Source organism: Chiloscyllium plagiosum, chromosome 2 (assembly GCF_004010195.1).
Source record: "Chiloscyllium plagiosum isolate BGI_BamShark_2017 chromosome 2, ASM401019v2, whole genome shotgun sequence".
Taxonomy (NCBI): Eukaryota; Metazoa; Chordata; class Chondrichthyes; order Orectolobiformes; family Hemiscylliidae; genus Chiloscyllium; species Chiloscyllium plagiosum.
In genome coordinates, this window is record NC_057711.1 from 116513075 (window position 1) to 116539646 (window position 26572).

Here is a 26572-nt window from a genome sequence, read left to right on the forward strand (position 1 = left end):
AGCAACTTCCTCTATGAATCACCAGAAGGTGTTTCATTAGATCATGCAGTCACCAGGTAGATTGCCTTAAATCTTCGAATCATTCTGCAAGTTGAGGCCATTAATGGTGAACTATTGCTGATACTGAAGTTGCAATAGTGGATTTTCCAATGGGTACATTCCTGCTATTTCATTAAACTTAGTGGTGAGTGTTCAATAAACCTGTAAATGTTTTGTTAGTTAAAACTCACTGAGAATACACAAGAATTTTTTTTTGCTCTGACACCATTAAGTTACTTCTAGTTATAGTTCCATGGTGTAGTATTCATTGTAAAAATAGTGTCAATCTAAACAGTCGTTCAGAAATTCTAAAGTAATGCCAAATTTGCTTTAATCAGTGTGTAAAAAAATCTGAAAGTCATAGTAAGGATTAGATACACTGTGAGTTACTTTTTGAAATTCTTTCAGAGGATGGAAGCATTCCTGGCTGGGTCAGCATTTGTTGCTCATGTTGATTTGGCCTTGAGATGATAATGTTGAACTTACTTCAACCACTGTAGTCTATGAAGTGTAGGCTCTGTTGTGAAGTGAGTTCCAGAATTTTGATCTGGCAACAGTGAAGAAACGGTGCTACGGATCCAACTCCACATGTTGTGTGGCCTATGTTGAGACAATCTTTACTTTTTAAAAAAATACTTTCTTTTTTTTGTTTGGATCTTTTCAGAACTGCACTTTGAACTTTGAACAGCAGCTTGTTTTTTTTTTCTGAAAAAGAATACTGATGTTTGCTGTTGGGCACTCAACTGGAAGGATAATACAGATTAATTACTTTTCTAACAACACTCACAACGAGATGTTGTGATGCTCGAGGACTGGCAGCCATTTTGATGTTGAATTGGTCAATCAAGGGAGGACCTGTGCTAGCCAGCCAACCCAGGATTTTGAAAAAGAAAAAAGTAAAGATTGAACTGGCTCTTACTAGGTTTTGGGCAGGGGGCAGTATTACTTCAAACTGATATTGTAGTTTCTTTTGGTTTTGCTCCTGCTGGTTATTCTCCAAATCGTTGAAAGTCCTTGGAAACAATGCCAGTCCATAAGAAAAATAATCAAAAGAACTGCGGATGCTGTAAATCAGAAACAAAAACAGAAATTGCTGGAAAAGCTCAGCAGGTGTGGCAGCATCTGTGCAGAGAAATCAGAGTTAACATTTTGGGTCTGGTGACCCTTCCTAAGAACTGACTTCAGTTCTGAGGAGGGGTCATTCTGATTTCTCTTCACAGATGCTGCCAGATCTGCTGAGCTTTTCCAGCAATTTCTGTTTTTGTATAAGAAAAAGGAAATCACCCCAGAGGTCTGGGGATGCTGTTTACATTGACTGGTGACTTCAGAATTCAATCAAGACACAGTCATACATGCTTGCAGTACACCCCCACCAGATGTCATGAAAGCCTGGTATTCATCTTTGAAATGGTTAACAAACTTGCAAGTTATAATTCTTCTGTTAAAAAGGTATCCCTTAACTGTGTCTCTCTGCCCTCTGTAGTTGTGTGTAAGGCTTTGTGATCAAAGACGATTGGGCTTAGATTGTTGATATTAATTAGGTCACCTTGTTATTCATCTGTATTCCACTAAAGTTACATTCTTAATAATTGTTAACTTTTGTTTAGTTATAAACCTGGTATCAAAGATCTGTTATTTGTAAAGTCTGGTTGGGAACAAATGAGCAATTTTGACGATCACTGAATGTTCTAATCTCACTCTGTTGTGATTCCAGTGTTGGGAAGCTAATTTGGTCTGCCTTATCGTACCTGTGTCTTAACACCTGCAGGTGGCAGTGTCCCTATATATCTGCTGATCTTTTTCTAGCTAATAGAGGTAAAGACTGAGTGCTTATGGTGCTCCATTCTTGGTCTTGTGAAACCCTAACTCACATCATTAGGACAATGCCAATAATGCAATTGACAGCCCTAACTAGAAACACAACCTATACCGTGTATTCAAAAAGAATGGGTACCCAATGAACACAGTCCGCTGATTTCTCAACAACAAACCCAAACAAGCAGACAAAACACATCCAGAAACCCTAGCCACTCTCCCCTACATCAAAGACATCTTGGAAATGACTGCGAGACTACTCAGACCCCTTGGCATCATGGTAGCCCACAAACCCACCAACACACCAAAACAGCAGCTAATGAACTTGGAAGACCCTATACAGACAATGAGCAAAACTAATGTCATTTACAAAATATAGTGCAAGGACTGTAACAAACACTACATTGGACAAACAGGCAGAAAACTAGCCACCAGGATACATGAACACCAACTAGCCACAAAAAGACATGACCCTCTCTCACTGGTATCCTCACATACGGATAAGTAAGGATGCCACTTCGACTGGGACAATACATCTATCCTAGGACAAGCCAAACAAAGACTCTCACAAGAATTCCTAGAAGCATGGCATTCCAACCGGAACTCTATCAACAAACACATCGATTTAGACCCCATCTATCACACCCTGAGGAAAAGAACGGGAAATGACTTCACCACAGGAAATGACATCACCAACCCAAAGAAACCCAGACATATAAATAGAAGGCAGGAATTTTCAGCATTGCTTTGCCTGAGGTCCACTGAAGATGTTACCTAGTAAGGTAACGAAACGTCTGGAAATGAACCTTTCAGCTCAGCGACCAAACCTACATCCAACACAACCTTGAAGACCAAAAAAGTGAATCATTATAACTGTGGAGTTTCTTTTCTGCAGACAGTAAATAGTTATTGGAGTATTTTTTTAAATCAGTATATTACTTTTTATTTTGTTTATGGACCTAATTTGACCCTTATTTACTTCACTAATCCTCCTTTGTTTCATTTTATATCCTAAATCTCATCATTAAGGAAATTGTCCATTCAGTTTGGCATCTATCAGATCTTAAATTTCCCTGTTGATAGTTGGTAATTTATATTTGGAACAATTTGTCGGCAAAAATTATGTGACCTTAAGGATCAGGGAAAATGTCCCACTTCCCACATGTGATAAGGGAATACCGGTGATCATGGGTGATTTTAATGTGCATATAGATTGGGCAAATCAAATTAGCCACAATGCCAAAGAGGAATAGTTCCTGGAGTGTATACAAGATGGTTTTCTTGACCAATATGTGGAGAAACCAACTAGAGAGCAGGCCATCTTAGACTGGGTAGTGTGTAATGAGAAGGGAATCATTGCTAGTCTGGCTGGGCAAGACCCTTTGGGGGTGAGCAACCATAAAATGATAGATTATGATTTGGAGACTAAGGTGCTGAATCTTAATAAACTATGAAGATATGAGTGAGTTGGCCTTGATAGACCGGGGAGAGTTACAGTGGAAAGGCAATGACAAACATTCAAGGAATGCATGGGGCACTGCAACAAATGTTTATTCCTGAATGGCACAAAAGCAAAATGGGTAACAGGGCCAATCCATGGCTTACAAAGGAAATTAGAGATCGTATCTTATCCAAGGAAGATTGGCAAAGAAAAACAATAGGTCTGAGGATTGGGAGCAGTTTACAATTCAGCAAATAAGGACCAAGGGATTGGTTTAGAAGAGGAAAATACAATGCGAAAGTAAGTTTTCAGTGAACATAAAGACTGACACTAAGAGTTTCTGTACGTACATGAAAACAAATAGATTGGTGAAGACAAATGTAAGTCCCCTACAGACAGAAACAGGGGAATGTCTAATTGGGGGCAAAGAAACGGCTGAGCAATTGAATACATACTTTGGTTCCCCCTTTACAAAAGACGACACAAATCAGATACCAGAAATATTGGAGAATGCAAGATTTAGTGAGAGGTAAGAACTAAGGATGATCAATATTAATAGAGAAATAGTGCTAAGAAAATTGAGGGGATTGAAGGTGGATAAATCCCCAGGGTCTGATAATCTATATCCCAGAGTACTTAAAGCAGTTGCTCCAGAAATGGTGGATGCATTGGCAGTCATCTTCCAGGATTCCATAGACTCTGAAAGAGTTCCTGCAGATTGGAGGGTAGCTAATGTCACTCCAATATTCAAAAAGGGGAGTAGAGAGAAACCAGGGAATTATAGATCACTAATATCGGTAGTGGGGAAAATTCTTCAATCTATTATCAAGGACTTTGTAGCGGAACATTTAGAAAGCAGTGGCAGAATCAGACAGAGTTAGCATGGATTTATGAATGGGAAATTATGCTTGACAAATCTGTTAGAACTCTATGAAGATGTAACGAGTAGAGTTGACAAGGTGGAGCAAGTCGATGTGACATATTTGGACTTCCAGAAAACACTTGACAAATACCTGCATAAGAGATTATTGTGCAAGATTAAAGTGCAATGGATTGGGGGAAGTGAACTGAGATGGATAGAAAACTGGTTGGCAGAGAGGAAGCAGAGTATGGAATTAATGGGTCCTTTTCAAATTGGCAGGCAGTAATTAGTGGGGTGCCACAGGTATCACTGCTGGGACCCCAGCTATTCACAATATATATTAATGATTTGGATGAGGGAACAAAATGTAATATCTCAAAGTTGGTAGATGATGCCAAGTTGGGTGGGAGGGTAAACTGTGACAAGGATGCAGAGATTCTTTGGCATGATCTGGACAGGTTGGGTGAGTGGGCAAATGAATGGCAAATGCAGTATAGTTTGAAAAAATGTGAGGTTATTCCTTTTGAAGCAAAACCAAAAAGGCAGATTACTACTTGAATGGGGAGAGGGGAGTGTGCAGTGGGACCTGGGTGTCTATGTACACCAGTGGTTGCAGGTTCAGCAGGCAGTAAAGAAGGCAAATGGTATATTGGCCTTCATTGCGAGAGGTTTTGAGCACAGAAGTAGGGATATATTGTTGCAGTCATATAGGGCGTTGGTGAGACCATGCCTTGAATATTGTGTGCAGTTTTGGTCTCCTTTTCTAAGGAAGGATGCTCTTGTTCTCGAGGGGTGCAGCGAAGGTTTACCAGGCTGATTCAGGGATGGCAGGACTGACGTATGAGGTGAGATCGATTGGATTAGGATTGTTTTTGCTGGAACTCAAACGCGTGTTCTCATAGAGATTTATAAAATTCTAACAGGACTAGACCGGGTAGATGCAGGGAGGATATTCCCAATGGTGGGTGCTTCTAGAATCGGGGTCACAGTCTGAGAATTCCAGGTGGACCATTTAGGACAGAGATGAGGAGATATTTCTTCACCCAGAGTGGTGAGCTTGTGGAATTCATTACCACAGGAAGTAGTTGATGCCATAACATTGAATGTACTCAAGAGGTGGCTAGATATAGCAGTTGGGACAAATGGGATCAAATGTTATGGGGAGAAAGGATTAGGCTATTGAGTTGGACAATCAGCCATGATTGTGATGATTGACGGAGAAGGCTCGAAGGGCTGAACGGCCTCCTCCTGCTCCTATCTTCTATATTTCTATGTTTCATGGCACTTGCCAGAAGGTGCCCTGCTCCACCAATTTGACCTTCAGTGAATATTATTAAAATATAAACTTTAGGTAGAAGTTGGCACCAAGAGTTATTGTCCACAGTTGTCTTCCTCAAGCCAGCAACTGCATTTCAGTCAAGATGCAAGATGTGAACCTGTCTCTACTTCAATAAACTCAACAGATTTATGGAAGTCATCTTTTCTTCTCAAGTATAAACTATTTTGGTTAATTTCAAATTATTTGGGGATTTTTTAGTGGGTTTCTTGTGATGAGGCCTAGCGAAATTTATTGCCGTAAATTATCCACCTTGACTCTACATTTAGCTAACCCGCTCCTATTGTGTCCCTCTCAACCAATTCTAGCCCCGTCTTACCCCAAGTTGTTCCTGAAACAACCTACCATTCTGGATATTTGTTGGAAGACCGAGCACTTCTGCTATATTTAAAAAGCTACTGTATGCCCAGACTAGTGTTGGCATTCCGAAGCTGCCTTGCTCATTGATGGACAGATTCTGAAAATGTCAGAGAAGGAAGATGGCATTGCAATTCTCTCAGGGACCAGAAGGAACTGGTGGTAGAAGTGGAGGATTGGCAGAGGTGGCCATGACACCAGACTCTGGCATCCTGGTCTGTAGAATCACAGAATCCCTACAGTGTGGTAACAGGCCATTCAGCCAAACAAGTCCACACTGACTCTCCTATGAGTAACCCACCCAGACCCATTCTCCTACCCTATTACTCTACAATTGCTCCTAACTAATGCACCAACCTACACGTCCCTGAACACTATGGACAATTTAGCATGGCCAATTCACATAACCTGCACATCTTTGAATTGTGGGAGGAAACCCCGCAGACACGGGGAGAATGTGCAAACTTCACAAAGACAGTTATCCAAGGTGGGAATTGAACCCGGGTCCCTGGCGCTGTGAGGCAGCAATGTTAACCACTGAGTCACCGTGCTGCCCTGTAGTTATCACACTTTAGTGCTGTTTCAACCAGGTTGAGGAATGGCCAGTAGTACCATAAGAAAGTCAACCTTTTTTTGCTCTGCCAATGTAAGTGCCACACTCCTTACACTTCAATCCATCTCTGCTACTGCACCCACCTCCCACGAAGGTTCATGCCCTGCTACTTTCACGGTTGTCCTGTAATGTCTTCCCTCACCTGCTCAGCATGCCCCCCCAAACCATCCTGCATGACTTGTACTCCCTTCTCACTCCTTTGGAATCTTCACTACCTTTCAGTCACCTGCAGTAACAGCTGTTTAGATTAGTGGTGCTGGAAAAGCACAGCAGGTCAGGCAGCATCCGAGGAGCAGGAAAATCGATGTTTTGGGCAAAAGTCCTTCATCAGGAACAAAGGGCTATTGCCCAAAATTGCCCTGATTTTCCTGCTCCTCGATGCTGCCTGACCTGCTGTGGTTTACCAGCAATACTCTAGACTCTGATCTCGAGCATCTGCTGTCCTCGCTTTTGCAGTAACAGATGTACTATCCAATTTTACCGCTCAATGCTTCCTTTTATTTTGTTACAGAAGACAGCCCATAACAGGGCAGAAAGGACCTGAATGGGTGGGGTGTGACTGACATTAGAATCCTCAGCACATACAAGGATCGAATCCTGGTGCTTACGGCAATGCCAAGACATCCTTGTCCCTCTAAATGAATAAGTAGCACTCTTCAGTCCACTGCAACTTTCAAAGAAGCCACTGTCAGTGTTATTCTTTGCATAGAGGAGAAAGTGAGGTCTGCAGATGCTGGAGATCAGAGCTGAAAATGTGTTGCTGGAACACAATATTCCTGAAGAAGGGCTTATGCCCGAAACGTCGATTCTCCTGTTCCCTGGATGCTGCCTGACCTGCTGCGCTTTTCCAGCAACACATTTTCAGCTCTTATTCTTTGCATACTACTTCTAACCATGTACACTTTCCTCTTTTATTCTGCAGGTACCAGCAGGATTTCTAACACCTCTGCTAGAAGCCACCTCCTTGGCTCTGAGGATGAGATTGGGAGGCCTCAGAGGAAACACTGTAAAAAGACTTTATGTTTTTGTATTTTTCTGTTTTTTTTTAAATTGTGAATTGAAATAGGAAAAGGATTTTTTTAAAAAACAAAGGATCGTGGAAAAGATTAATGCATTGTTCAAAAGCTAGTTATCCAACACTCATTGTCAGTGCTGTTTGAACTGCTGTTCAAGCAATTAGGAAGCTAATTACAGATAGCCTGGGGTCAAGGGGTGTGTATGAATGAAGATTTGGCTGGCAACAAGTTTCTGGTTAGTCAGGGCAATGGTGACCTTTTGTTGGCCTTCTGCCTGCTAACAATGAGGTGATTGGCTCCTGGATAGCTGAACAGTTTGTGGCTGTGAATGCTTGGATCAGAAGCCATCAGATTTTCAAAGATATACTTTTTTTCTCCAGTAACAAAAACCTCAAGCATTAAGGAGACATTAAACCAATGTCCCCATCTGTCATAGAGATGTACAGCATGGAAACAGATCCTTTGGTCCAAGCCGACCAGATATCCCAACCCAATCTAGTCCCACCTGCCAGCACCCGGCCCATATCCCTCCAAACCCTCCCTATTCATATACCCATCCAAATGCCTCTTAAGTGTTGCAATTGTACCAGCCTCCACCACTTCCCCTGGCAGCTCATTCTATACACATACCACCCTCTGCGTGAAAAAGTTGTCCCTTAGGTCTCTTTTATATCTTTCCCCTCTCACCCTAAACCTATGCCCTCTAGTTCTGGACACCCCGACCCCAGGGAAAAGACTTTGTCTATTTAGCCTATCCATGCCCCTCATAATTTTGTGAACCTCTATAAGGCCACCCCTCAGCCTCCGACGCTCCAGAGAAAACAGCCCCAGCCTGTCCAGCCTCTCCCTATAGCTCAAATCCTCCAACCCTGGCAACATCCTTGTAAATCTTTTCTGAACCCTTTCAGGTTTCACAACATCTTTCCGATAGGAAGGAGACCAGAATTGCACACAATATTCCAACAGTGGCCTAACCAATGTCCTGTAGAGCCGCAACATGACCTCCCAACTCCTGTACTCAATACTCTGACCAATAAAAGAAAACATATCAACGCTTTCTTCACTATCCTATCTACCTGTGACTCCACTTTCAAGGAGCTATGAACCTGCACTCCAAGGTCTCTTTGTTCAGCAACATTCCTTAAGTGTTACCATTAAGTGTATAAGTCCTGCTAAGATTTGTTTTCCCAAAAAGGAGCACCTTGCATTTATCTGAATTAAATTCCATCTGCAACTTCTCAGCCCATTGGCCCATCTGGTCCAGATCCTGTTGTAATCTGAGGTAACCCTCTTTGCTGTCCACTACACCTCCAATTTTGGTGTCATCTGCAAACTTACTAACTGTACCTCTTATGCTCGCATCCAAATCATTTATGTAAATAGCAAAAAGTAGAGGACCCAGCACCGATCCTTGTGGTACTCCACTGGTCACAGGCCTGCATTCTGAAAAAACCCTCCACCACCACCCTCTGTCTTCTACCTTTGAGCCAGTTCTGTATCCAAATGGTTAGTTCTCCCTGTATTCCGTGAGATCTAACCTTGCTAACCAGTCTCCCATGGGGAACCTTGTTGAACGCCTTACTGAAGTCCATATAGATCACATCTACCACTCTGCCCTCATCAATTACTTCAAAAAACTCAATCAAGTTTGTGAGACATGATTTCCCATGCACAAGCCATGTTGACTATCCCGAATCAGTCGTTGTCTTTCCAAATATATGTACATCCTGTCCCTCAGGATTCCCTGAAAAATATGTTGCTGGAAAAGCGCAGAGGTCAGGCAGCATCCAAGGAGCAGGAGAATCGACGTTTCGGGCATAAGCCCTTCTTCAGAAATCATTCCTGAAGAAGGTCTTATGCCCGAACCGTCGATTCTCCTGCTCCTTGGATGCTGCCTGACCTGCTGCGCTTTTCCAGCAACACATTTTTCAGCTCTGATCTCCAGCATCTGCTGTCCTCACTTTCTCCTCAGGATTCCCTCCAACAACTTGCTCACCACTGATATCAGGCTCACTGGTCTATAGTTCCCTGGCTTGTCCTTCCCACCCTTCTCAAACAGTGGCACCACATTAGCCACCCTCCAATCTTCCGGCACCTTACCTGTGACTATCGATGATACAAATATCTCAGCAAGAGGCCCAGCAATCACTTCTCTAGCTTCCCAAGAGTTCTAGGGTATGCCTGATCAGGTCCTGGGGATTTATCCACCTGCTGTCCTCTAAGGTGGACATGTAAGATCCCACTACTGTTTGAAGAAAAGCAGGAGAGTTCTCCCTGATATCCTGTTCAGTATTTATCCTGCAACTCACATCAAAAAACATATCTTGTAAGTTATTTAATTGTAGAATCTTTCCTTGTGGGATCAGAGAGAGCACGTCAGGACACTAGTAGGCAAATCTTGATGGTACCTTCATCCTTCTCAGCAGTCACCAATCCAATTCAGTCCGGTGAATGTTATATTCAAAACAATAAGCAAATGCACATTTTGGTTACATATGCAGGTTATAAACATGACATGTATGTTTCTAATATAATGAAACAATTCATGATTTTCTAGTTCCCATACATTTCTGGGATTTTATTGAAAATCAGATTCTCATAAATAAATATTTTCTTGTCGGTTCCACTGGCCCAATTCCCATTTTATTACAAATGCCTTCCTGAAATTTACATAATTGCTGCACTAAATGTACATTGAACAGGTAATGCACCTTCTCACAGCCAGACTCCAAAATCCAATTTACCATTGCTCATCAAAATGTTATTATTCAGAATGGTTGTGGGTGGTTGGAATACCTGATGTGCAGCCAGCTGCTACAGGTGGGGATAGTTCAAAGATCACTATTACTGAAAGTCATGAGGTCTCGAATAGTGCTGTGGGAGTGAATCTGTCCCGGCCTGAGAGGCTTGGGTTTAAATCCCACCTGCTCTAGAGGTGTGTAATAACATCCTGAGCAGGTTGATTAGAAAAATAGGTTAGTGAAACTCATGAGGTCTTCTGTGGTGCAGTGGTAGTGTCCCTATATCTGAGCCAGGAAGCCCAGATTCAAATCCAACCTGCCCCAGCATGTGCAATAACATCTCTGAATATATTGATCAGAAGTATCTACTGAAATGTTCACCAGGAAGAGAGTATTTTGTTTTTGTTGATAGGGGCTGGTAAACAAAGCTAAGTCAGCTTGCCTTTCTGTGAATTCATGGCAAAACGACCAATCACAGATACCAAATCATGGATAGAACAGAGATGGGGCTTAGAAATTTCACACACCAACTAAGGTAAAATAGAAAAAGCTGGAAATACACTGTAGGCTTGTCAGCATTTGTGAAGAAGGAAACGAGAGTTAATATTTCAGGCCAACATCACCAAGTAAGGATCCAGTTCAAGTGTAGATTTGGAAGGCTAAATGTCAAATCATACCCACAAAACTGGCAAGCAACACTATAGTGTTGATTCCTTCGATCTCATCTCTAACTATTTTGCAATACTACACTTGTTTATTTTCGATTGTCTACCCACCCAACCAGCTCCTGCACTGGTGTTTTATTTTTCTGAGGTGGGACAAATGCCTATGGTTACCGTTGAAGAAATTATTTTTGGTGAATGAAAACAAGCTAAAGCTTACTCTACCTTTCAAATGGCAGGTAGGTTTCCCAGCAATGATTTAAGGACAAGGTGTCCTGTCATCTTGGATGAAAAGGGCAATTTCAGTTGTTGTGGAAACAAGACCAGCACTCTTTCTTGCTGAATCCTACTGTAGAGTACAGAAATCTGACTTAATGAATAACTTGAACAATGAATACAAGAAAATAAAGGAGAAAGTTAAAGTTGTTCCACATTATATGCTTTTTTATCGTTTGGGTAAATTGACTTTTGTGGATTTATAGTGGAGACCTGGAGTTAGAGCTGTAGCATTATTTCTCTCCCCAATCTCCACTGGAGATTTGGATGTGATGAGTTTATGTAATTGGTCCTTTTCAATATATCATAAAATACACTCAAACCTAAATTTGAAAAAAAAAGAAAGAAAATTTGAATTGTGCGCCTGTAAAACTATAAAATTTGAGGAAGCTGTCAAAACGGACAGGGAGTAGGTGAATCAAACACCCAGCATTATTATTGCTTGATATATATTCTATATTTTGTTTGAGTATCATAAATTTAGGAAAAAAGCGAGCATATTATCTAGGAACATCAGTAGGCACTTAATACTATTCACAATTAATTCAGGTACAGAAAGAAATCTTATTAATTTCATTGTACAAAACAAAATACACTTTTACAGATTTACTGCAATCAAAGAATCTCAAGCCCTTTGGCAGTAAAAGACTCCACTGAAAAGGAGAGCTCCAACAGGGCAGTTTACTTTGGGACAACTTGCAGTCTTTACAGCATGCCAGAAACTGTCACAGGAACAAGAGATTCAAACATAATAAATCCAAAAGTGTTTAGCTTTTATAAAACAGCTTTTGGAAATAGTTCTTAGATTTTTTTTGCTAGGTCATACATCACTGACATCTGCTACTGAAAGTACATCCACTTGGGTCTTGAATGTTGTAGAGAACTCCTTCGTGAGCAGACCATGTAAACAAATTCCATCATGAGAATAGACCCATTTTTTCCCGGTCCAATCGTATCGCTTAGGCCCACTGAGGAAAAATGTAGAGAGAATGGTTTGATGAAAATCCATGTACATTTCTAATCCTTACATCACAGTGGGAGGGTCTCAGCAATATGATAGCCAATACTCTCTCTTAAGTAGACATATCAACAAATTCACTAGCTGCCTGGAGAGCAGGAGTGGGATTTTGGTGGCAAACTAATTAGATTGTAGGAAGGCAGCCACGTGTAGCAGAAGCTCACTCCAGATCCTTGCTCGAGGAGTTTTAACAATGGAGAAGCCCTCATACTCTCCACAAACTCTTCTGGCTGCTGGACTTCTTCTGCTATGATTCAGCTGTCAGACTGCAGACTTTGAGGAGAAAGTGAGGTCTGCAGATGCTGGAGATCAGAGCTGAAAATGTGTTGCTGGAAAAGCGCAGCAGGTCAGGCAGCATCCAGGGAACAGGAGAATCGACGTTTCGGGCATAAGCCCTTCTTAAGGAATGAGGAAAGTTTGTCCAGCAGGCTAAGATAAAAGGTAGGGAGGAGGGACTTGAGGGAGGGGCGCCGGAAATGTGATAGGTGGAAAGAGGTCAAGGTGAGGGTGATAGGTCAGACGGGGGGGGGGGCGGAGAGGTCGGGAAGAAGATTGCAGGTTAGGAAGGCGGTGCTGAAATTGTAAAAACCGTACCCTTGTTTGTTGTCCCAAATTGCAATACCTCGCATTTATCCAGATTGAACTCCATTTGCTATTTTTTCAGCCCATTTAGAAGATAAGACCTAGGAGCAGAAGTCATCCATCGGCCCTTCGGTCCTGCTCTGCCATTCAATAAATTCATGGTTGATCTTTTCATGGACTCGGCTCCACTTACTGCGCTCTCACTGTATCCCTTAAATTTTTTATTGTTCAAAAGATTCTACCTTAGCTTTAAAAATGTTTACTGAAGTAGCATCAATTACTTCACTGGGCAGGGAATTCTATGGATTAACAACCCTCTGGGTGAAGAAGTTCCTTTCCAATCAGTCGTAAATCTGCTCCCTCTAATCTTGAGGCTATGTCCTCTTGTCCCAGTTTCACCTGCCACTGAAAACATCCTTCCTACTTCTATCCCCTTCATAATTTTATTTGTTTCCACCCTCACCTTGACCTCTTTCCACCTATCACATTTCCGACGCCCCTCCCTCAAGTCCCTCCTCCCTACCTTTTATCTTAGCCTGCTGGACAAACTTTCCTCATTCCTGAAGAAGGGCTTATGCCCGAAACGTCGATTCTCCTGTTCCCTGGATGCTGCCTGACCTGCTGCGCTTTTCCAGCAACACATTTTCAGTTCAGACTGCAGACTTTGCAAGGCTGGAGTGAGGTAAGGATCAAATCATGATGCTGATAATGTCATCATGATGCTATTTTTGATTGTTAACTTGGACTCTGCCCTCCTTATCATGAAGATTATAGGAATGCAACAGGTTGGAGCTGGGAGATTAAGTTATCTTATTTTTAATCCCTCTCATATCATGAGTGCCAGTTCTTTCAGCTTCAGTCTGTTCCCCTGACATGCATCACGAAACTCCATCCTAATGTTCCAAATCTCTCTCTCTCCAATTTCAGTCCTCAAACTGCTTTATACTGAGCCTGTTTTTTGTGACTACACTAGTACCAGCTCGATGCCCTGTCCTGTTCACCCTGGGGCTCCAGCAGACAATGCCTTCCTGGGTATGCACGTATACACACTTTTGGATGAGAGAGTGCCACATCTGACTTTATGACTCTACTCACTGGTCATAGCTAGTGAGTGGTGCTCATTGGTGCATAGCCCACAAAGTAAGGCAACAGTAACAACACTAAGACGTTGGTTTGCAATTACGCACCAACCCACACAAAATTTGTGTGACTTCAGAGAGACAGAAGCTGGCTCTGAAAAGAGAGGCTGTCATAAGGAGTGTTGCATAAGAGAAGGAATTGTAAAACTGATCAATTTTTCTATGAGCCACATTTTTTTTTAACCTGCAAGTTGTCATTGTACAAGCTTATAAAAAAAGCTTTGGTCTGCATTCTGTATATACCTGATGGGAGATGATAACCAGATTTGTCGGTTTGGAGTCTGTTTATTAATCACATATGTCCCCAAGGCTTCTCCCATATTTATTGTCAACACACCATTCTGAAAAACAATAAAAATATAGTGAGTCAGGAGAATATTTAACACGTGCTAGTTGCCCTCCTGTGGACCAAGTGGAGGTTTCAGGAGAAGATGGATTCAAAAACAGGGAGTAATTAGAGGTAATTAAACACAAATAATGTATTATGGAAAAAAAAATGTTTCTTTGTTATAATGAGCTAAACGCAAGTGCAAATACTTGATACTGAATTTAATAATTTGTATAATATCAGGAAAAGAAGTTTCCACATTAGTTCCCTTTGATCTGAATTGAGAGACTGATGTGGAACATAAAGCAGTACTCTGTTCGCTTCCATTTGTTTTCCAATATCAGTCTGTTCCACATAAATCATTTTTCTCTGAAAAGATGTTTAAATAACATTTTCATTTATTTCAATCTATTTTATTCCTGATTATGATTTATTTTCTTTAAACAACATCTGGTTAACAGTGGTAGTTATGTCTGAAGAAATTATTGAATTTGTTTTCAAACCTCTTCCCACACTATCATCTGCATAAATGCCACCATTTGTTATTTTCAGTTCTCAGAAAGGGTCACTGAGCCAAAAAAGTTAACTTTGTTTTTCTCTCTACAGTTGCTGCTAAACCTGCTGAGTTTCTGTAGTACTTTGTTTCTGTTTCAGATTTCCAGCATCTGCAGTTCTTTATTTTTATTATTTCAGATTCTGCTCACTTGAGCACTCCTGGTTTTAATCGCTCCAGTGGTAGTCATGCCTCAAGCTGCTTTAGCCATAAACACTTGAATACCATGCCTAAGCCTGTCAGCTTCTCAACCAGTAAAGTTCAACTTAAAACCTAAAATTCTTTACAAAGTAGTTGATACAATTTCTAATATGTGACTTAGATGTGATTTTGTTTTGTTAACTGTTCATGTGGAACGCCTTCAGCTGTTTTTTATGATAAAGGAACTATACAAATCCAAACTGCAATTATATTTACTAACATGGTGTTCTATGTTAATAAGTGATGTTATCCCACTGTCTGTGTTTCAATATGATTATAAGTATTGGGCAATCAACTTATTAATTATGAATTGGGAGCAGTGATGATCTTTGGTGTGATGGACAAATATTTGGCCTCCACTTGGCAATTTCCTTCAAGATATTATCACATGCTTCTTCATAGCTGGCTGTATTGACAGATAATCAATAGCAGCAGCCTGCTCCATTTACATGGCCACCAAATGCAGTCAGTTGAGTTTTACCGCAAATGTTACATCATAGTCTTTTGGAACAAATGGTTGATCTCCAAGATCTTCAAAGAAGTCAGCTAAAAGGTCCAATGTTTCTTCTGCAAGTCTCTCATATGTGGCTTCATCCAGTAAACTGCAAAGAGGAAGAGTAATGATTTAAGCTCATCATCTTCCAAATACTTAAATAAAGTGTCTTTACAGGAGAGAATGTTATGGTATACCAAAAATTACTTCTTTTCCTTTCCTTTCTCTCCAACAGGCAGCTTAATACAATTTCACTCAAGAAAGGAAAAGATGACCATTCGTACTTCTCATATTTGTTGTTACTCAATTGGGTTTTTGAGTAGATGAAACCACCTTCTTCAAACCAATAAAATCCACTAAGTAAACAATTTAGGAGGAAACTGCAGCATTTGACCAGAAATTTTATCAGCCCTTTATGGATTCATGTAACCACAATTCAAGTTCAAAAGAATAAGGACACTCCCCTTCCTGAAATGCTTTTATTTTGTATGATATACTTTCTTCAAGCATTTCACATGCTATAGAGCAAGTCACCTGCTTAAGTGGAAGCGTATCTTGCATCATTATTGGTTACTTGTTTGTGCTATATACCTTTCGGTAAACTGGACACTTTTTTTTGGTACAAAATCTTTTTGTGTGGTGTCAAGAAATTAGGCTCTCGGGCATCACGAGTAGGGATGGTGAATTGGCAGTCCTGACACAGTGGATAATACTTTGCCTCTGAGTCAGGATGTTGCAAGTTCAAATTCAGTTTAAGGCTGACACTCTCGTTGGACCAGGATGTTGCTGGGTATGGAAGGTTTGAGTTATAAACAAAGGCTTGATAGGCTGGGAGTTCTTTCACTGGAACATAGGGGGTTGAACAGTGACCTTATAGAAGTTTGTAAAATAATGAGGGGTATAGATAGAGTTAATGGTAGTTGTCTTTTCCCTAGGGTGGGAGATTTCAATGTGGGGGCACATTTTTAAGGTGAGAAGAGGGATTTATAAAAATTAGGGGCAATTTTCTTTTTACACAGAGGGTGGTTCAAGTGTGGAATCAACTTCCAGAGCAAGTGGTGGATGTGGGTACAATTACAACGTTTAAAAGACATTTAGATAAATGCACAAATAAGGAAGATTTGAAGGGATTTGGGCCAGGAGCAGGCAGGTGGGACAAAATTAGTTTGGGATTACAGTTGGCATGGACTGGTTGGACTGTTTTTGTGCTGTATGACCCTATGACTCCATGTAAAGGGAAATTCTCTCCAGTGTCCTGGTCAATGTACATCCTTCAATCAACACCATCAAAATAAAGAAATGTCTCTGGTCATTATCAAGTTATGTGTACGGGAGGTTGCTCTATGTAAACTGGCTTTATTTCTTACGTTATAACACTGACCACATTTCAAACATATTCGCTGGCTGTAAAGCACAATCAGACAAATGAAGCAACATAGGCCCAGTCAGCTGGACAACAGAAGAGAGATGCTGAAAGGGGATGCTCTGGCCAACCAGATCAAAGGCTGTACATGTCAACAGCAAGGAAGACGCAAAATGCACCATGTGTACAGTCACAATGATCTGGAAATGTGACTGATTTGACCCATTTAGTTCCTGTCGTAGGGATGTCAATCTGATGAGAGAGATTCCGATGGAAAATTGTGAGAAAGACGAGCATAGGACTTGGAAGAAGATCTAGAGATTGGAAATAATGTGGTAGCTTGGAAGGAGGAGGGTTGAAGGTGAATTTCTTTAAGATGCAACTCACGGCCACACTTCTGATTGGGTGTAAATCACTAATTGGACAGCGGAAACTATTTGTAATATCATTTAGCATGAAAGGTGGCAAAAGTTGTCAACTAGGATGGGGTGGGATCAAGTATGAACAAAAATGAATAGAGACTTGCAATGTTAACTTCTTCGACATACAACATTGTTTTGACTCAATGTGTATCATCACAGTTCATTTGCGCCCTGATAGAGAAATCAGAAAAATTTCAAGGCATTCAGATCACTCGGTTTGTTGAGGCTGTACCAAATGTCAAGCTTTCATTATTTAGACACAAATGAAATATTTGTCTAGTTTTACAAACAGGATCAGCAAACATCCACACTGTTGCTTTATCACTGAAACAAAGCCAAGTTAATTGTGCATCCAACAACTACACACACACACACATACACACACAAAGCCTTTTGTCACTTAAGGATACCTTGCATTTTCCATTCTTCTCAAAGTTGATGAATGAATTTCCTTCCTCTGCAACTGTAAGCACCTTAACCAGTCTGAATGCTGAAAACCCTACAAAAGATAAAAACATGATTTAATTGTCAGTGGGATGAGTAAAAATATATTCTATGCAGGTGTAAAAAGGGATTTCATGTTAATGTCTTGCCAAAGAGGCCAGCACAAGAGGAATTCCCTTCCTTGAGTACTAATTGGTATTTTTTCACATTAAACATAAAGATAATTAATGTTAAATCTCCCAACCTTTATGAATTGCAACTTGTAAAGCTAAACAGACTATTTCAGGTTAGCAATAATAAAATAAACCCTTAAGAGGATAATAAGAGCAAATGTTCGAGAGAAATGTGATAGCTGATCAGAATTGTAAATGTAGATCTCAGTTGGGGCACTAATGCAGAGCATACTAACCTCAGTTGGAATATTAACAGGAATGTCTATGGCCCAAGGAGGGGGAGAAAAAGTAAATCAAACTAAGATCCCTGTTTATAACTGCTATTGTAATGTGCAAGGTATTTGTGATTTCCTCTTGACCAAATACTGTAGTCTGCTAACAATCACAGCAATCACTATTTAGGCCGATGGAGAATGGCTATTAAGGTATTGATAAAACTGTACTACAGCAAATGATACTTCCAGGAAAAGAGGAGTAAAGAATCAAAGGCTTAGATTAGAAGTTAAACATTGGAAACTTAGTAAACAAATGGCTAGATTGTGAGTTTCAGCATGAAATAATGAATAATACAGCTTTTGTCACTAATCAATAAATTTTAATTATTTACCAAATACCACTTGACATCTTTCTGTAATTAGATATAAAGGAGTGAACCATTTAGCTACCTCACCTTAGATAATTATTCCCTAATGTTTAAATGACTCTTTCTTCACAAGCAATGTTTTTACCCCTCCTTAAAATAGCCATAGTCACTGTCTTTGATGAATGCCCATAACTTCAACTTCCCAATTTTGTTCCCTCAATGTCTATTAATGTATCTATGTTCTCATCTCTTTCACCATTCTGTTCAGATTCCTAATGTTTGCTTTCTATCCTATACAGCTGAGAGTGTGCTGATGAAAGGAATGAACAACTTATTCCTTGCAATGGCTTCCTCTCCTTAGCATTAGCACCTTTGAGACTTCTGACCTGGTAAAATTTTTCCACCATCTTTTATTTACATTTAGATACCCAGCTTCTGCCATATTTTAATTTTGTTATTGCAGGTCAAGATAAGTGCAGAAATGTGTGGTGCCTGAACAGTTATCAGAGTTCTGTATTACAGGTGTTTGGAATATAGCAGGGTTTGGTGTGTGGCTGCTTAGGTGTAGAATGAAAATTAACAGTAAGACAGTTTTGCAATCAAATTTATGGTCCTTTGAAGAAACCCAGGCAATTTCACTTAAGTAGGTCCTATTGTATTGAAGTTATAAATATTGTGACAAATTAAATTATTTGATTATATGCACAGTGAGTGCAATCCAAAAACAATGTGAAACATTTCAATCCTTCACATATATTCACGTCTCTACCAGTTTAAAAGAACTGGAAGTACAGATGCAACATGGGGCAAAATATGGCATGCTTAGCCCTGTGCAAACATGAAACTTAATAGCTGAAGTATCTTTTGCCTTTACTTTGTTTTGTGATGGGTGTAGCTCTATACCGTGCTACTCATTTTGAATGCATTAGTTTTATAAAGAAAGAGGAAAGATACAGTACATAGCTGTTGCCCTGCTGTCTCTGGCAGCATGTATTAAAATTCTGTGTGAGGCTCCATCTGGTGGAATATAGAGGAAACAATGAGAAACGGGGTGCAGGAGGCTAAATAAATGGACAACACAGATTTGAGGTAATTACCAAAAGAACAAGAGGCAACATGAATAAAATTAACAAGTTATGATCTGGAATGCACTACCTCAAGAATAGTAACTTTCAAAAGTGAAATTAAATAATTAATTGAATGGGAAAAATTAATTGAATGGAAATGGGCAAAAGAGCAAGTAAGAACTGAAAGCAATTGCATTTCCCTCTTAAAAAGCCAACATTTTCACAATGGGCCAACTAGGCTCCTCCTGTTGTGTATGATTTCACAGGACCATTCTCAAGTGGTGCCATTATCTGTAGATTTATTAATTCCTATTGGAGGCTCAAAAAATACTTGATTTTCCTAACTTTTTGACCAATTGTTAGCTGACAACAGTCAATCTCAGTGAAACTAAAAATATTTGATAGCAATAAGTATCTTTCTATTGTTTTATGATGGAAGGAAGTTTATAATTTCCAGAGGCATTTCATAAGATGTCATATAAAAGATCATTGCACAAGATAAGAGCTCATGGTATGCTGGCAATATAGTGGGTAACACCCAGAATGTGGACAATAAATTTTATTCAGTTTGGAAAGATGTAACTTGGAGTGCCACAAGAATGAAGAGTACAGCCTCAATTCGTTACAATATAATAATGAGATGGACGAGGGGTCAGAATGTAATTTATTTAAATTTGCTTATGATACAAAAATAGGTGGGTGGGCATTTTGTGATGATTACATAAGAAATCTGCAAGGAAATCTGAAAGGTTGAGTGAATGGACAAAAAGAAATTGACAGATAAAGTTTAATATAGGAAAGTTTCAAGTTGTGTACTTTGGTAGAAAGAATCAAACACAGACTATTATTTAAACAGAAGGAGACTACAAAAGGGAGGGAACTGAGGGAACCGGGTGTCCTTGTCAATGAAACACAAAAAATTGCCAGGTGTAAAAAGCAAGCAATTAAGGAGGCAAATGAAATTTTGACATTATTGTTGGAAGTCTTGTTACAACAGGGTGTCGGTGAGGCTGCACCTGAAATATAATGTACAGTTCAGGGTTTTGTACTCAAGAAGAAATATATTGGCATTGGAGGCAGTTTTAATGAGGTCCAATAGGCTGATTCTGTGATGAATGGGTTGATTTACGGGAACAGTGAAACAGGTTTGGTCTTCATTTGTTCGAGAAGAATGAGAGTAATCTTGTGAAAAATGCAAATATCATAAGGGTGCTTGACAGAGTAATGTCGAGAATATGTTTCCACTGCTGGTGGAATCTTGAATTATGGGACATGTTTGCAGAACAAAGGGTCACTAATTTAAAATTCAGCTGTGAAGGAATTTAGTTTCTTAGAATAGTAAACATCTGGAATTCTCTAGCCCAAATATTTATGGAGTCTAGATCGTTGAGAACATTTAAAAAGGAGGTAGATAGATTTTTGAAATATTGAGAAGTTGAGAGTTATGATGAACATCACGAAAATGGAGTTGAGGCCTGGGGCAAATCAGCCATGAACCTACACAACGATGGGGTAGGTTTGAGGGGCTGAATGGCCTACTTTTGCTCTCATTTCTTATATCTGTGGTGAGGAATACAACTCCATCTCTATCATTTTTGTGACTCCCTCTGGCGGAATGTCATGGTTTTTCCAAGAAGAGGACAGTAGAAATTGTAACGAGATCAGCCAGGTGGGACCACAGATTATGAGTTCCCTGATTGGACCAGATTAACAGCCCCAATCAGGGAGCCCTGGCTGACAGATAGAAACAGGTGTGTGAGAGGTTCTGTTCATACTGACAGCTGGCTCTGAGGGAGCTGCATCAGTATTAAGTACTTTCCATGTGTAAATGAAGGGTGATTTGGTGACAGGATACTGGTCACTGTGGAGTTATTTCAAGGACATTTGGAAGTCACAATTTTACTGCCAGTTTTGAAAGCGAGAGATACTTTTGTCATGTTGTATTTAGCATCTGAATCAAAGCTGGAATCAGAGCACGTATAACCAGAGTAACTTCATAAAAAATCAGTTTTTATTTTAAGCTTCATTGAAGTTACAATCAAAAGAATAAAGATGCGCTTTCAAGGTGTACAGAAACCTCCCTTTAACATGGAATAAAAATCTTTCTTAGGTGCTTAATGGAAGCATAATCGGCCCAAAATGGATGACAACACAAGAGATTTAGAAGCGAATCCAAAAGCATGGTCAAAGTGATGGTTGAAGAAAGATGTTTAAATTGTGCATTGTGGCTCAGTCAGTATTACTTTTTGCCTTTTAATCAGAAGATCATGGGTTTGAGTACTTCTCCAGAGACCTGAGCTCAAAATCCGCACAAACACAGCCAAATGCAGTGCCGAGGGAACATTTAACTTTCAGGAAGTGCCATCTTTCAATTGTAATGTTTCCTCAGATGGATACCATTATTTTGAAAAAGAGTAGGTGGACACACTCCAGTGTCCTTGTCGATATATTTTCATCAACCAACCTCTCAAATAGATTGTTTGGTCATTATCACATTGGTGTTTGTGGGAGGTGCAGTCTACAAATTGCTGATGCACTTCATTATTACAAAAGTGAATGGACTTCATTGACTGTGGGGTACTTTGGGTTGTCAAGGTGGTGGAAGTTGTGGAAATACAAATTTTTCTTTAAAATAGAACATGGAGCTCATGTTGGGGATTCAGAAACACAGAAGCTAAACGACAAAGGTTTCAATTCTAGCGAATGCATAATGGCCACAATTGGAGGAATGCTAAGATACTGGATGGTTACATATGATTATATAGGGTATAAATGGCATAGAAACTGGCATTTGGCCCAGTCACTACCGATATTTAGACCATGCTAAAGAGTCATAGAGATGTCAAGCATGGAAACAGACCCTTTGGTCCAACTTGTCCAACCAGATATCCCAACCCAACTTAGTCCCGCCTGCCAGCACCCGGCCCATATCCCTCCAAAGCCTTCCTATTCATATATCAATCCAAATGCCTCTTAAATGTTGCAATTGTACCAGCCTCCACCACTTTCTCTGGCAGCTCATTCCATACACAACCACCCTCTGCGTGAAAAAGTTGACCCTTAGGTCTCTTTTATATCTTTCCCCTTTCACTCTAAACCTATGCCTTCTGGTTCTGGACTCCCCCAATCCCAAAGAAAAGACTTTGACTATTTATCCTATTCATGCCCCTCCTGATTTTACAAACCTCTATAAGGCCAACCCTCAGCCTCCAATGCTCCAGGGAAAACAGCCCCAGCCTGTTCAGACTCTCCCTACACCTCAAATCCTCCAACCCTGGCAACATCCTTGTAAATCTCTTCTGAACCCTTTCATGTTTCATAACATCTTTCCGATAGGAAGGAGACCAGAATTGCACGAAATATTCCAACAGCGGCCTAATCAATGGCCTGTAGAGCCGCAACATGACCTCCCAACTCCTGTACTCAATACTCTGACCAATAAAAGAAAGCATACCAAACGCCTTCTTCACTATCCTATCTATCTGCGATTCCACTTTCAAGGAGCTATGAACCTGCACTCCCATGTCTCTTTGTTCAGCAACACTCGCTGGGACCTTACCATTAAATGTATAAGTCCTGATAAGATTTGCTTTTCCAAAATGTAGCACTTTGCATTTATGTGAATTAAACTCCATCTGCCACTTCTGAGCCCATCTGATCAAGATCCTGTTGTAATCTGAAGTAACCTTCTTCGTTGTACACTACACCTCCAATTTTGGTGTCATCTGCAAACTTACTAACGGTACCTCTCATGCTCACATCCAATTAGTAAGTACCTGTTAAGTACCTTTTAACTGGGCCATTATCCCTTTAGGAAACTAACCACAAAACAGTTCTTCCACGAAATTGCATGAGTGAACGAAACTCACACCAGCAAATAGTAAACAAATCTCACAACCCAGCTGCGTTAACCAGATTAATATTCTTTATTTTATTATTAAGTACAGGTACGATTTCTAATTTATTTTGAGCACATCGGCCCTAATATTTTTACTAACAATTACTAACTTAAAAGACAAAAGAACTAACACGTCTTAATTATGCAAGCAGACCGTCACATACTCTTAATCCCATCAGAAGTAGCAGCCAACATTTAGCACATTTTAACGTCACCCAGAACAGAAGCCCTTCAAACCTTTGTGTACTATAGATAAAATAATGTAACACCATAGTAATAGAATTTTAATAAATCTCAGAACTGTGTATAAAGAGGCTCTTGTAAGAGCTGCATTTTATTGCCACCTCAAACTTGTGCTGTGATTGCTGAATAAAAGAGACAATTTTCACCACTCAACAATTCTGGTCATTAGTTGAACATGATTCTACACCATCACCAGTAGGAGAGAATCTAACCATATTCCATAGACATTCAATAGTCTCACCAAAGCTGAGTCTGTTAGCAACATCTGGGTGTTACTCATGACTAGATGCTAAACTGAGCCAGCCATATAAATACTGTGGTGACAATATAGAGGCTGAGAATTTTAAGGTAACTCCTTCCATGCAACTCCACTTCCTGGTATCCGATGATACCCAGGAAACCTGACACCATCCAGGACAAAACAGCTTGAGTGATACGCTGTCCATCAGATTCAACATTTAACTCTCACCACTGCCAGCTTATAATTACAGCAAAATTTCCATATACAAAATACACTTCAGTATCTTGCCAAGCTTTCTTTGACAGCACCTTTCAATCCTGTGACATGTATCATCTTGAAACATAAGGGTAGCAGATGCATAGAATACCACTGTCAGCAAATTCCTCTCCAAGTCATACAACATCTTCACTTGGAACAACATTGCCATACCTTCTCTATCTCTGGGTCAAAATCCTGGAACTCACTGCTTTACAACACTCTAGATATATCAACACTACATGGACGAGGGCATTTCAAGTGGCTCCTTGCAAGAGAAATCAGGGTGGTCAATAAGTACCACATTGCTAATTGCAGCCATATACCACAAATTAATAAAAAAGATGCTATCCATCAACTAAGACATTAAATTGTGACCTGTCTGTATCTCAGATGAAAGATAATGGGCAATATTTTGAAGAATATGGAAGTTTTAATTGGCACTGTGATCAATATTCATCCCTCAACTGACATCACTAAAACACAGTATTCAATAATGCCACTACTGTTCACAGGAACTTTCAGTGTGCATATGTTTCCACGACACTTCAGAAAAGTGCTACATTGGCTGTAAAGCATTAATACCATATTTGCATTACAGGATTTATCATTAATACCAACTTGGGCCACTTAAATCAAACGATCTGAAATCCTAATTTATTTTCATAAAGAGTCATACAGCGCACAGAGAAGCCATTCGGCACATGTACTGCAATCTTTCTTTGCTTTCACTTGTTTCAGTGGGCTTCTGATACCGGACGATAGGTGGCCAGCAGAACAGAACACTTTCCATGCGGACAAGATCAATAAGGAAGCGGCCACCAGGAGACCTGCTGGAAAGGTCTCAAAACCCTGAGGAGCTTCATCAGAATGGACAGGGAGAAAAACGTTTATGTTGGTGTAAGGGTCTGGAACCAAGAGACAGAGATTTAAACTAACGAACAAAAAGCACTACAGGACGTTTTTTTCATGCGGACAGTGGCTCGGATCTGGAAATGCACCGGCATATATGGTGCAGGGTGTAGCAAGTGTTCAGAAGAGAATGTAATCTCTTTATATTTGACAGAGGAATGTGACCCTCTGTCAAACAGTACAGACACAACGGACCAAACAGCCCCTCACTGCCACAGAACCACAATAAGGTGCCACACGAGCTCATTGGCGCAGCCGCCAATGCCGATGACCTTTAACCCCGGCTCGACCCTACCGGAAGAGCCGCTCTGTGAGCAGTAACCAATCAGCTTTGTTCAGGGAGAACGGGCGGGACCTTAATTGAGGACACATGAACCAGCCGTTAAGGATGCAGTCCACGTGACCTTCCAAAGCCCAATAGCAAAACAGCGCGTGAAGTTGGTGGGGGGGTGCTTGATGGCATCGGCTGTGCTCGAGACGCGGGTTCCCATCCTCAAACGGAGTTTGAATACATAACGGCCAGTCAGGTGACACCCGCATACATACAAATGAGCACCTCTAGCGCTCCTACTCACCGTGGAAAACGTGTTGAGTGAGAGAATTGTTACATGATGAATTTCGGGGACTGTCGTTACTCTCAGATGCCTTGTAAACCTGAAGATCGAGGGGCATAAGCCCCGATTTAGAAAACCCGCCATTTGCCACCAGTTTGGATGGCGGGGGATGTGAAGGCCAACGATCACATCGGCCCTCGACTCGCACTCCTTGTGTGAGGAGCGAGCAGCAATGTTGCGCATGCAAGCATGACCAAGGGTGGAGCGGGGCTTACAGACGTAACAGAGGCTACGGTGTACACGTATATGGGCGGGGAATCGGGACGTGCTTACATCACCAAAGCGATGGGGGCGCGGCATGAGTGGCGATGCCCCGCCCCCAGGGAAATTGGAGCTTAAAACCTGGAAGGGATGAGCAGGTCAGGCAGCATGTGTGGACTGGGATTTCAGAAACTTTACAATGACGGAAAAATAGAGAAAAATCTGAGTGTTTCCAGCACCCGCAGTATTGTGCTTTTAAATTAATTCAGATTTACATACCGCCAAACTATTTATACAGCACCTTTCACAACCTCTGGACATTCAAGATAGGCGACTCTGAGCAGTTTGGTCGGGTGGATACTGGGAGGATCATTCCCTCCCTCCCACCCATTCTGTGGGAAATGAGAAATAAGGTTTGTCCCTCAAGAATAAGAGGTCTCCTTTTTACAATGAGTTTTTTTAAACTTTGAAAAAGCTGTAAATCTCTGGAATTTCCTTTTCCCAGACAAGTGGACGCTGGGTCACTGTCTTTGTTTAAGAGAGTGTCGAATAGATTTTTGATAGACAAAGTGGTCATGGAGGTCAGGAAGAATAGGAAGGTAAAGACCACAGCTAGATCAGTCATGAACCCAAGTCTCGAAGGGCTGAATGGCCTATTCTTATTGAGTTGGCTCTGCTAGGAAT

At 40.7% G+C, this 26572-nt stretch overlaps 1 protein-coding gene and 1 long non-coding RNA gene across 2 annotated transcripts; one reads left to right on the forward strand and one right to left on the reverse strand.

Moving 5' to 3' along the window:
• The first annotated feature begins 73 nt into the window (after positions 1-73).
• Positions 74-16130, forward strand: LOC122563257. Its single transcript, XR_006315547.1, has 3 exons — positions 74-184; positions 7386-7469; positions 15708-16130. It is a non-coding gene; the product is annotated as an uncharacterized LOC122563257 (long non-coding RNA).
• On the reverse strand, positions 10026-26002 carry fxn (frataxin). The gene is made up of 5 exons (XM_043716864.1): positions 25649-26002; positions 17668-17756; positions 15461-15581; positions 14141-14238; positions 10026-12126 (listed from the first exon to the last, which is right to left on the reverse strand). Exons 1-5 carry the CDS (start codon positions 25985-25987, stop codon positions 11979-11981), a joined length of 795 nt encoding a protein of 264 aa, XP_043572799.1. The 5' UTR covers positions 25988-26002; the 3' UTR covers positions 10026-11978.
• Positions 26003-26572: the final 570 nt, after the last annotated feature.